At 40.6% G+C, this 13439-nt stretch overlaps 1 protein-coding gene across 1 annotated transcript in view; it reads right to left on the minus strand.

Annotated features, from left to right (window-relative positions):
- The window catches only part of ERC2 (ELKS/RAB6-interacting/CAST family member 2), a 919611-nt gene that overhangs the window by 736069 nt on the left and 170103 nt on the right, over positions 1-13439 (minus strand). The window contains exon 3 of the mRNA XM_034658488.1: positions 11985-12401. Coding sequence (XP_034514379.1) covers positions 11985-12401 — 417 coding nt within the window. The remainder of the gene's footprint in view (positions 1-11984; positions 12402-13439) is intronic.

Below are 13439 nucleotides of genomic sequence, written 5' to 3' on the forward strand. Positions count from 1 at the left end.
TCCTTAAAACCATATAATCTTGACATGCATCATAAAAGTATTGCAACAGAGACTGTTGGCAAGAACACCACTGGGTATCATGAAGCCACGGTGGAATACCTACATTAAGTGTTATTTCTGCTGTCTCAGGCACAATCAGGTTCTGCCTCTTCCTTGCTGTATGGACTATGACAGAAGGAAAAAGATCTTCACTGCCCTTTAAAAGAAAATCACCTTGTAATGCATTCCTGTTTGGATGTGGATGGAAAAAGCAATGCTTTAGAGATCATTTGTCTGAACCAGAATTAATCTCCAGCATGCTAAAAAGTGCTCACAGGTGGTGAGGGAGCTCTTGATTCAGGTTCAAGTGATTAAATCTAAAGAGATTTTCTTTTTAGCAACTATTTAGAGAAATATGTTTAAGTCTGGCCAAGAAATATAAAAAGAAAGTAGCACTAATAAACCCAAATGAAGCTAAGGTTAGAGAAGCAGCTAATCTCCATAAATAGGTTTCTGAGTGGGGGAGGTGTTGAGTGTTGATAAAGCATTTCCTTTGTATATGATCACTGGACCCAATGTGTGGCACTTGAAGAACACAGAAACTCTGCCACTCATCAGTGGAATTCTCTGGGAGAAGAGAACTTTCCTCCATTAATAACTTTTAAAAACATGCACTAATTCATGCTGACAGTCCAAATCCTCCCATCAAACTTCATTAAGTGATCAGACTGAGTTCAAACATATATGCAGGATAAAAAGAAAAACTCAAGTCTAGAGAAAATTGGGGAAGGGGGAAGGATAGTGAACAAAATCCTATAGTCTAAACTTAAAGTTTTAGAGTCAGGAAAAGAGGGCAAAACTAAACTTGGTGAAGTGGATCAGAAAATAAAGGTCTCAGTTGCATAAAAAGCCAAATATGAGTTCAGACTTTTTAGTGTGATACACATAAATACTTGCTGCTATTTTAATATTTGCCTTTACTTGAGATTTAGTAGGAATCTGCCTGAGGCAAGATTTTTTAATAGTAATAATAAAAATACTTAATAGTACTTAGAGCAAAGCATGTGTGGTCATGATGTTTTAAAGGAGAGAAAGAAAAGGTAATTCTGAACATCTGTACTATATTTCCACACGATAAAACTACTACACTCCAAAATTATTCTGAAGTTTGGTGGAGCTGGGGAAGGGGTGGATAGCAGTTCATGTAGAGAAATGTTTATTGAAAAAACAGAAAGGGAGACTCAGAGGCCATTTTGGGGAAAGCAGGGACGACAACTTTTACCGTAAAATAGAACTGCTGATTACTGGTGAGAGTCCAGTAGTAAAAAAGCTGAAGTTATGTGTCTTCTCAGATCTATAATTATTACCTCCATAAATACTCCTGAGAATCAAACACCTTTTATTTTCAAAAAGTCCGGCTTTCCCACGTGGTATCTAAGATCAGAACACCACCCCCAACTCCTCCCTTAGATTTATTTTCTAGGACTTGCCTAATTCTCAGCCCTACCTTTCTTGGGGTGGGGGGCAGGGGAGTCAGAGGTAGCTTCGCTTTCATTCTCTCTGTCTCACACACACACACACATACACACACACACACACACACCCCACTTCTGTTTCTTTTCAGACTCAAGCCCCCACCTCTCCTCAGCACATCTGTTTCCTAGTTCAATCCCCTGCAGGCAGTCTTTGGGTCAAGAATTATCATGACTGGGCTGCCCTTCCTCAGTAAAACAGAGTTTCAAGCAGGTGGGGCTGGGAATTACTCTGTTTTGCCAGAGCCACAGGCCAGCCACCAGAAGGATGTGTCAATCACTCTACACCAGCAGTTCACAACCTGTGTGATTTTGCACCCCCCCCCCAACCCCCAGGAGACATTTTCCAATGTCTGGAGACATTTTTGGTTGTCACAACTGGGGGAAGGGGAAAGGTACTATTTGTACCTAGTCGATAGAAGCCCAGGGTATTGCTACACATCTTAAAATGCACAGGGCAGTCCCCACAACAAAGACACATCCTGTCCCAAATGCCAATAGTGCTGAGATTAAGAAACCCTGGGCTACACCAAGGAAGCAAAATTTCAAAAGCAGATACGGGGTCTTCCCCCAATACGAAATATGCTCAAACAGCTGACAACCCAACCCCTCTGTTACCAGAACAGTTCTTACTGCCTTAGAGGCTGAAGGAAGGGCAGAGAGTGGTAAGGGGATTTCTAGGTTGTCATCCTGCCCAGGCCCTGGCTTTACCTGATAAAGAATACCTTCCATAGGAAAACCTAGCAAATCTATGGTACACCAATGATTACTATGTCTAAATATCTTTTAACACGATTTATATACACACAGTTTCTTTTTCAGGCCAGTTCCTTCAAAGCAGCCACAGACTTAATAAAGCATTGTATAGGCCTAAAAAGTGTCAGTAAGCACAGGTATTTTAAAAAAAAATAAAAAAGAGGAGGAGGATTTGGAAGCTGTGTTTTAACTAGGTCAGGAATTCCTGGTTCCTTAGGGTTTTGAATGGCAATCTCCATTTCTCTGGCATTTTAATAGGTTAGTGAATTCTTCCCACACAGTCCCTTTGTAACCCACAGGTTACCTCCCCAACACCCACCACTCCTGAAAGAGCTGCAAACTTTCATGATAACTGGCAATGCCCAAGGTGCTACAACTCTGGTGATGAAAATCACCAGCCTAATCATTATAAAGGAAATACGGGCAGAAACGACAGGAAAAAAAATATTGTCTCCTCATTTTAAAAAAATACACAAAAGCCATACAAAAATAGTCAGATTTGATACTCTAAATATAACTAATTGCACATATGCTTTTTACCAAACATCTTGATTCAAAAACTGTTTACTTGTCTAATTCAGGAGTAACCACACTTTTTCTTAAAGGGCCAAGTAGTAATAATTCAGGAGTAACCAAACTTTTTCTTAAAGGGCCAAGTAGTAAGAATTTTAGGCTTTGAGGGCCAGGAGGCAAAATCGAAAGAGATTTTCTTTTTAGCGACTATTTATATATTATATACATATGTATATATATTTAGGATATTATATACTTACATAGCCATTTCAAATATAACCATCTAAAAAGGTAAAAACCGTTCTTAGTTCCCAGGCCACAAAAAAAACAGATGGTAAGCCATGCTTGCCCCACAAGCATGTGCCCACTCTTGATCTAATTCAGTAGTAAGTCTTTATGTTTATTCTAAAGGCTCACTCATCTTTCCTTCTTTTTCCTTTTTCTATAAACCACTCATATATAATTATATCTTTCCTTTATTAAGGAGGATTTGATTCCTTCTTTGTATAAGACACAACTGCTGTAACTATAAGCCAATCGTAGGAATCACCCAGCAAGCATTCACATTGCCCTATTTAAGCCTCTACCCAAAACACTTAAGACACTCTTAACATATATGCCAAACTGGAAACACAAATAAAGTTTTCCCTTTCACATCCAAGCCAGAGTGGGTGGGAAAGTAGATTTTGCTTTTCCAAAGTTTAGCCACCTAGAAGAACAATGAACTTGAAGAATTTATTGGAGGTTATAAATTATAAATAGAGTTTTAATGTCTCACACTGACATACAGAGAAACCCAAAATACCCAACGAAAACTAAATAAAAAGTAAAGTCAGTTTGGGGAAACATAGGCAATGAAATAATGACAGGGTTAAAAAATTGAAAAAGAAGGCTAACTTTGAACAGATAAAATGGGGAAGGTCCAGCTCTAAGCACCTCCTGTTTTTCCTCATTCTCTGTTCACAAAAATTCATCTATTTCCTAGGAATTCGTGGAGGACCTACATGTATAGTACCATTCTTTGTATTTTAGTCTAGTACTTTAACTTTCATGAGCGACAAATGGACTGAGGAGATCCAGCTGTGATGCTGCATTCTACGTGGCACTGTTTAACACCTCTACTGTTCCGTGACCTCATACATTGATTTATAGTCCTGGATTCAACAGGCCCTACAAGATGTAGCAAGAAAAAAAAAATCAGAGCCTTTTGCATTTTTTCCTGACCGAGAAAATATCCCTGAGGAAGAAGTCAGAAGACCAGAATTCTAATCTCTGCTCTAGTCAGGCATTATCCCTGGCAGTGTCAATGAGTGGTTAGGAACAGGTGCCTGAAACCAGCAGGCCTAAATTTGAATACCAGATTCATCACTACTTGCTCTAAGAAGCTGGACCAGACACATCACCCCCTTGTGTCATAGCTTCCTCATCTGAGAGCAGGAAACCACCACCCACCCCAGAGAATTGTTGGGAGGATTAAGTGGCACTCCCTGGAAATTGATTAGCACAGGCTGATGCTCTTGAGTGCCCAGTAAATGTTATTTGTCATTACTTCTTAATCTCTCTGACCCTGTTTCCTCACAGGGTTCCCAGGAGCATTAGAAGAAAGCATTAAAATAGTGTATTCTATGAACTATGAAGCCTCCTTCATATGTAAGGTATTAGCTGATGTTCCATCCAAGGCAGGTAGGACCTTGGTATAGCTGAGCTGTCTCAACTTCCCATTGCCACAGTTCGTGACATACTGAAGTATCCACAGTCCTGGTACTTGGAGTACTTTCTTGCCACTAAGGTTTCATTTGTGGTGCATGGTTTTACCAAACATGATAATAATAAATTAGGTCAGCTACCAAAAGAATATTTTTCAAAAAGCAGTCACACCCAGGGTAGAGCAAGAGGACAGGGAAATGAGAACAGTAATGACCGTCTCTCCCAGCATTACCATCTGACATTCTCCCATCCCTATCACCTCCCCTCACCTCCCTCTAACCTGCCACTTTCTTTTCTCAGCAGGTTCCAAAATGCCTTGTGCCTAATGGCTCCCTGCGGCTCCACCAGTCTCTTTTACTGTAAAAAGCAATCAACGACATTCATTAAAATCAATATGGGGTAAAACCTGAACCATTTCAAATTACCATGCAGTGTTCAAACTTTAAAGAATGTATTAGAATTTAAAGACAAGGCAAATGATGCTAAACAGAAACAAGAATAGGTGCATTCCCTTTGTCATCAGAAATGTGTGGGTAAAAGTTATGAAATTCTGCTTTTGAAAGTGTTGTTAATCAGGGTTCAAAAGGAGTGCTTTCCTATAAAGATGCTTCACTGGCATTCATCCTGTACGGAGCGCTTGGTGAAAATGGAACTCAGTGAGAACAAAGGGAATCTGTATCAAGTTGGCACCAGTCAGTGAAAATTCTATGTAATCTCAAAGGATATACCATAGTCAAAATGACATGCTTACTCAGAAGAGAGGCATGAAGGAGAAGTATGCAATCCTAAGGCCACCTCTTAGACAACAGTAGGGGTGAGTGACAAGGCAAACTTTGGAATGATCACACAAACTGGGGCCTTGGTAGCCACAAATGATCAGGTGTGTGTGCAAACAACAGCAACAGCAACATGACCAAGAGTCAGAAATGCCTTGTGCACTTGGGCAGAACTTCACAGTCATTTCCTCAACCATGTTCTCAACCCTGTTGGACAGCTCCACCAGGACTTCATCAAACTCAACACATCCAAAGTCTCTCCTCAAGCCTAGCTTCTCTTACTGACCACTCCCACTGGCCCACTATCCCACCAACTGTCTGCGCCCAGGCCCACAGAAGCTGTCTGCTCTTCACAGCTCCCAGCACTCAGTTCCCAGGTTGTCAAGGTCAAGGTAGAGATGACCCTTCCCTTCAACTCCTGTGGCTACCACCAAATATTCAGACTGTTGGTAACCTGAACAACCACGGCATCTTTCTAACTTGTCTCCATGCCTCCTCCTCCCAATCCACTATCAATTAACACTAACAATCTTTTCTGATCATGCCATTCTCCTAGGAAAATTCCTTCAAAGGCTGCCTAGAGCCTACAAAGAAAAAGCCAATCCCCTGTGTCACATGTTCAGGGCCTTGAATGACCTGACCTCAAACCACCTTTTCAGCTTTATTTCCTTTCCCTCCTGGAAGGTGGAGTTTCAACTGCTCCAAACTCATGGCATCCCCAAATGCATCACAGATCCCACTTCTGAGGTTTGGCTCAGCTGTCTCTTTTCCAATCATACTTCACCATCACCCCTGTTTGTTGAAATTCTTCCTGTCTTTGAAGACCAGCTCTGTCATGGATGAAGTCAATGATCAGCCTCCTACCTCTAAGCTGCACACCATTTAAGTGCCATTCGATTTTCTCTTAGTATACCCCCCCCCGCCAAGAAGTGGTAGCATGTGATAGTGAGAGGGATAGACTCTGCACCCAGATTTCCCAGCTTCTGATCTTGGCTCCAGCATTTGCTTTGTGTGACTGGAAATAATTACTTACTTCTTCGTGCCTCAGTTTCTTTATCTGTGTGATGGGGATGATGACAACAGTATTTATGTAGTACAGAACCTAGCACAAAATAAGCCTCAGTAAGTATGAGCTGTTTCTCTTATTGCCCCCCTAAATCTTTAAACAAGACCACAGACTTGCCAAGGGTGCTCCCACAGCATCCTGCACATGGATGTTCAGGATGTGATACATGACATCCAACATGGTTTCAAAAAAATGAAAGAAAACTTCCAGTTAGGGTTACACTCAAGTTCCCGCTCCACACCAAACACAGAACAATGATAGAGAAAACATAAAAGAGCATAGCACTATAATCTTTATGAACCACCCCTCCAATATTGGCAAAATAAATCACAGAGAAATTCTCTATTGTTCTTTAACTATTTTTTCACTCTCAAATATTTACTGAGCACCTGCAGGCAATACATGAGGCCTGGGAATATGGATGGAATTTACTGATCAGGTAAGAAACTTACTTTATTTTTAAAAAGGAGCCATTGTTAGGTTCTATAATATATATGGGAAATAACCCTTGCAAGAGGGAGTATGTAAAATGTTATGTTAATGTGGTCACTCGTGTTTAGGAATATTTTCTGTGATAAGCTTTGTTGGTAGAAATAGAATGTTTAATCTGTAGAATCAGAATTAGAAATGCCTACCTCAGCAAAATCATGGTTTAGCCAACAGAACTGGAGACAAATTTTTGTTACAAAGAAAGAGGCCATATGGTTTTGAGATGGGGGGACTATATTAGAGTTTAAAAGTCTAGGCAATGATCATACAGTGGAGGTTTGAGCCATCAGTAAAAAGGTTTATGAGCTCAAGAACTTCTAGGTCACAGACTCTGCCTTGGTGGATCTCCCACCGGCCCAGGGACAACCTGAGTAAATAATGAGGAAAGAAAGAATTCATGTTGCCTTACCCTCCTCCTCCCTGCCCCAATCGCAGCATGGTGGAAAGCCCAAGCCCAGTCTCCTGAATTAATAGCAATTGTGACCTCCAATGACTTGATTGCTCTTCAGCCCTTGCAACCAAAGATGGGCAAGCTGACCAAAGGGATTAGCATAGGAAATCAACAGACATGTCAGCAGAATATACACCCTTCCCTTCAAACACGCTACAGTGCAATGAGTCCAGAGACACCTGACTCTCTTCTAAGGACCAGACAAGAAAATATTGAAGAGAGTGAATATAGGAGGATCTGGCATATAAACCCACTTTTTCTTTAATGAAATCAATAGTATTTTGGGTACTTGATTACCAAAACCTTTACAGGGAACAATATGTTCTGTGCAGAAAAAGCTAGAGAGCAAGGTAAACTATTACCACATCCAATAATGTCTTATCAAATCAACCTGTATCCAAAAGTATCCCGCGATACTAGTGAGTAATGCTGTGTTTCAGCCAACACTTCGGCTCACATTAGCACATCAGTTGTAGTTCTTGGGCAATGGTTTTGGTCTTCCAAATAAGTTGAGATCATAGTCTTTTTGTTGTTGTTTCCTGCCAGACAAAGAAGTGGTTTCGCCCTCAGTCTTTTCCAGACCACCGAAAGATAACAAGACACTAAAGCAACCCGACCCTCCCCAAGTGCAACTCCTGCCAACTCAAAATCTCCTCAGACAATAGGCTAAACAAGACCAGTATTCCAGGAGATGGGGTTTATATGAGGCCCAACACCTCTGCCTGAGAATGAATCATAAAACCACTAGCACTCCATTCTCCAGCATTACGCCATCTAGCCCCAAACTGGGTTGAACCATGCAAAATGAAAAAGAAATCAGGAACACACTGAACTTAAAACCTCAAGTACATTTTAAATCCTGTTTTAGATTCATTTAAATTAATAGAGGTCAGGCTACTCATTTATTCAAGCTGGGCTATTCTTACTGCTTTAATACCAAAAGCAGTCAGCCACATTTTTCCACTAAAAAGTAAAAAAAAAATACCCTGACAAAAGAACATTCTAAAACTCAGTAGAGAATACTGAAACAGCTTACAATAAACTTTGCCTTCTAGAATAACTAATGAGGGAAATTACTCAGTTATTTGGCCATGGGAAATACCTATTTGTATATTTTTACATATTTTGCAGGTCACAAGTTAAAAGCAGCCTTTTTATTTTCTAGCAAGGCTTTTTCTCAAAGTGTTTTACCATGAAAACCAGTGCAGCAAGACAAAAGCAAGTTAAATAAGCTTAAGAACCTTCCCCTTCCCGGGAAGGACTGATGCATACTTGCGTATTAAGGAGTCTGAGGAGTCCTACGGTAAACTGTGGAATCCAACATTTTCCCAAGTTCATTTGGCCCTGCAGGCCTTTTTCTCTCATAGCACATTATTAGCATCCCATAAAATGGCTGTTCTGCAGAGCACATTTTGGGAAAGGTTCCTCTAGAAAAGGGATTTCATGAAATGGTTTAATGACTGAAACCACTGGGAAGCTGAGCAAGCTTAGTGTCACCTGTTCCTCAGTTCCTCCAGGTAAAATGGGCCAAATAATAGCACCTACTTCCCAGGCAGGGGATGCAATAGTCTTCTGAAAGCTTCACATGGCCGGTTCCTTCTTGTCATTCGGGTCTCTGTTCACAATATCACCCCCTCAAAGAGGCCTTCCCTGACCACCCAATATCAAGTTGGCCCCACCCAGGTCACTAGTTCTTCATCCTCTTCTCTTCTTCATGATACTTCCCTGTTTACTATTAAATTATGTTTCACCCCCACAGAATACAAGCACAATGAAGTCAAACTTTATTAGTTATGATTGCTTTATCCCAAAACAGATGCTTAGTAAGTGCCATTGAATGGATGGATAACTGTATACGAGGTAGTTGTGAGAGTTAAATATGAATCAATGAAAAACATTCTTCGAAGTGTCTGACACATAAGCATCTATCCAGATGCTGTTATGAAAACTTCTAATGAATAAAGAGTGGTTAAGGCACTCATAATTCTTGCACTATTTAACTTGCCTCTTCTTGCTGTATTGTGGGTAAACATTTCATGACATTTACTCAGAGATATGTTGGTAAATGGGCTTTAGGGATGGGGTGGCAGGGGCGTAGGCCTTGGGGTAGCATTTGCTGATTTCCATGGTGCAAATACTCCCACCATGACTAATTTCAAGTTATCAATGGCTTAAAAGCAGGCTCACAAAATTCCTGAAAATGTAACCAATGGCTCTCAGAAGCTAGTACAATCCTTCTCTTGGGGAACGTCCTTTCAGGCCTCCAAGTGTTTCTGTTGAGTTAAGTTTAAAATGAGATTTTTTAATAGAGACACCTTTTCCAAATGCACCCTCTTGATAGGCCAAGAAAAAGGCAATCCACTGACTTTCATCTGTTGCTCAAGGAAACTAGCTGGATGTGTTGGGCTGAATTTTCTGCACCACTCTCTGTGGGCTCTCAGACTGATGGTTAAGGCCCTGAACATGGTCTATTTCCATGCCAGACCACTGTGAGGGCAAACTAATCTTATAAAACACAAACTGAATTTTGTTTAGATTCATTTAAGTGGAGGCATCCACACAATAAAATCAAGGCACCATCTACTTAGTGCTACCAATGAGCAGAATCTAATAACAGAAAAAGAGTGACTCTGCCCTGACCACAAGACCCCAACATGAAGTCAAGGTCAATGCTGCAGATGGAGGTTTCTCTGGCATCACTGCCCTGCTGAACATCCAACATGATCCCTTGGCACCCAAAATAAAGCAGCAGCTTTTTTCAACTATGGCAATCTCTAGCCACAGTTCTAAGATAACACAACCAAAATTTCAAAATCCACAGTTGCTTTAAATGCAAGTGATTACTGCCAGTAGTTATTGCATCTCTTCTGTAAACTAAATGTAAAATCTATGGAGTAAAAGCCAGGAAGAGATTAGTTTCTGCTCCACTCTATTCGTTATCTATTGCTGTGTAATAAATTACCCCCAAATTCAACACACATTCATTATCTCACAGTTTCTGTGGGTCAGGAATTCAGGCACAGCTTAGTTGGGTCCTTTGCTTCACAGTGTCTCACAAAGCTGCAATCAAGGTGTCAGCCCAGGGCCTATCATCTTATCTGAAGGTTACACTGGGAAAGGATCCACTTCCAAGCAAACTGTTGGCAGTTTTCAGTTCTTTGTGGCTGTTTGAGTGAGGGTCTCATTTCCTCACTGGGTGTTGACTGGAGGCTACTCTCAGTCCCTTACTACGTGGGCCTCTTTCACATGGCAGCTTGCTTCATCAAAGCAGGCAAGTTGAGAACACAATAGAGTCTGCTAACAAGATGGAAATGACAATCTTATACAACCTAACCATGGAAGTCACATTGGCATCCCATTACCTTCACCATATTCTATTGTTTAGAATCAAGTCACTAGGTTCAGCCTACAGTCAAGGACATAGATTTACACAAGGGTATGATTTCCAAGAAATGTAAATCATTAGGGGCCATCTTAGAAGCCTAACCATGACATTCAGCCTCTTGGAATATGGATAGGCAGACCCAGTCCCAACAAAACATCTCTCTAAGCATCTCAATCCAAAACGAAGCCATGTGGTTTTCCCAAGCATGTTGTTAATGTCTCGTGAAAATAAAACAAGGGAGAATAAGCACAGAGGACATTAAGTCCGAAGAAACAAAAGTCTGTTCAAATGTTCTAAGCAAATACAATATATCAGAGAAAACCCCTGGGAACATCTGCATCAGCGAGCCCCACCATGGAAGCCAGGTTTTCTGAACAACCAAAAAAATGACTCACAAGGACTGTCCATCCGAAAAGGTATATAATGCCAAGAAATCTAATTTGGTCTGAAAGCAAATATCTTTTGGAATTTTTATTTATTGCCATAGAATATTTTTAAAATATACTTAATGCCATTTTATTGCTTCCTATTTTCTGTGAAACCTGTGTCTACCTCAGCGTTTTGCCTACGTGGTACTTTTGAGATCCACATCCACCATAGAGGCAAGGAACTGCTGTAAAAATTTTAAACCCTGGCTGTCACCCATATTTTTTCTAATCTCTATCCAACTACATATCCTCAAATATCTGAGCATCCCAATATTCAATAGTGGTGGCAGGCCAGAGAGCCTCTGAAGGACTTCAAATGATTTAATACACTAAGTGCAAAACACATACTCAGAAAACCTGGGACAGTTTGTCCTAGACAAAAGAAAATGCAGACAAAGATTATCTTAAACCTAAATGTTCAAAATTGGTCTGCACATTACCATTCTTCCCAGAAATATCCGTTCGGTTTACTTTCTGCAAATGCTGCCCCAATTTAGCTATAAAAATATTTAGGTTCATTGTTTTTCTAATCACCTATTTGTTTTGCTCCTTTAGAGAGATGTATTTGACAAACATCTAAAGCTGAGTACTGTACTTAAAAAACCCTCAAACTAGGGCCATCTGTGGGAAAGCAATTGTAAACCACCTTAGAGTTGGCATGTGCTGCACACACTTGGATCCTGAATACGTGTCGAATAACAATGGAACATATGTGTAGTGAGCAGAGAAAAAACCTAATGCAAAATTCCAGTTTAAAAGTGATAAGCAGACAGGAAGATTACAAAACGGATGCCAGGAAATTTTGTTAAAGCTGCAGATATCTTTCAACCTGTGAAAATAACTTGGTAGCATATTTTAACTTGTAAAGTATGGCTCTGGGGAAATAGAGTGAACGTCCTTACCTCTCTAAGATGTATGTTTTCCTTCTCTTTCTGGTCTAAAATCACTTCTAAGTGGCTGACTTGAGACTCGGCCTCTGCCATGCGCCGTGTCCGCTCATTGTCATCCTCGAGACTTTTCGAAGGCAAACCTTTACTTTGCAACATCTCGAGAAGCTTTTTAATCGACTCGTCTCGGGCGTTGAGGGTCTGCTTCTGTGTTTCAATTCTCAACTCCATTTCCTCCAAGGTCTTCCTTAAAAGGAACAGCTCCTTAGCTTGTCTGTCATGCTCAGCTTGGAGCCGCCGGAAGTTCTCCTCAGTCAGCTCAATGGTGAAGTGCTCAGCTCCACGGTTGCCACTTTCTTGCTGCAGGAGGTGATTGAGGTCTCTCTGGGTCCGAAGCTCATCCTGAAGGGCTTGGATTGTCAATTGCAGGTGCTGTGATGAGAAAAATGGAGCAGGAGAGGAGAAAGAAGGAGAAAAAGTCAGTGGAAACGCCAAGCGCTATTTGTTACTACCACACTATGAAGATGGAATGTTAATCATGAGGTAGGTCCAGAGGGCCAGCCGTGAAGTCCTCCAGGGTGACTTCAGAAGCATGGGACAGCACATGGAGAAGGGAAAATTAATTCACGGATGCTTTCTGAATGTCTTAGGAGAAGAGAAATGTACACGTACACAGAAACAATATATTAGTGTCAGTCACAAGGGAACTTATACATCTAGAGTTTTAATTGAGGAAGTGGAAAGGGTTAGAAGGGAAAGTCTCACAAACACACCTTTTTTACACCCGCAATGCTCCAGACTCAGTATTCCTTGTTTCCTAAGGTGTTCTTTATTCTACTATTCATTATTTTCCGTGATAAATGCATTTCCATTTTAAAAAATGAAAATAATAGCATCCACTACAAGTAGACACAAACAAGGACTTTATTTTTTACAAATAAAGCTGTGAACAGGTTTAGTAAACAGGATTACTGCATCTGCAAGCAAAAGGGAACAAAGGCAGAACAAGGACAGACACAAACACACAAGGAGGTGAGGCTGTGCAGAGCAAAACAAACAAGCTGCAAAGAGTGGACAAACCTTGGTTCTTCTGGCGTCCAGTAACTGAACAGCATGGGAAATGGAAAAAAAAAAAATGAAGCAAAAAATCAACACAAAGAAAAGTCCAGTGCAAGCAAAGGATATTTAACAGAAAGAATCAACATAAAGTACCTTCACAGAGAAGGAAAAAAAGAAGAAAAAAGAAAAACAATTTCATTACAGCAAAGATCCATAAGCTACACAAAATCTATAGCACTGTTGTTTGATAAATATGATCAAAAGAAAAAAAAAAAAGAAGAAGAAGAAAGTGAGGTTAATTCCACCTTTTGTTTTCCTAAATCTCACTGACCCAGGAACCCCAAGTCTTCAGCATACTACCAGAGAAGAAAGCGCAACACTCCAGAAGTACCCACATGTTATTCCAAGTCA

This window comes from Ailuropoda melanoleuca, chromosome 4 (genome assembly GCF_002007445.2).
Source record: "Ailuropoda melanoleuca isolate Jingjing chromosome 4, ASM200744v2, whole genome shotgun sequence".
Taxonomy (NCBI): domain Eukaryota; kingdom Metazoa; phylum Chordata; class Mammalia; order Carnivora; family Ursidae; genus Ailuropoda; species Ailuropoda melanoleuca.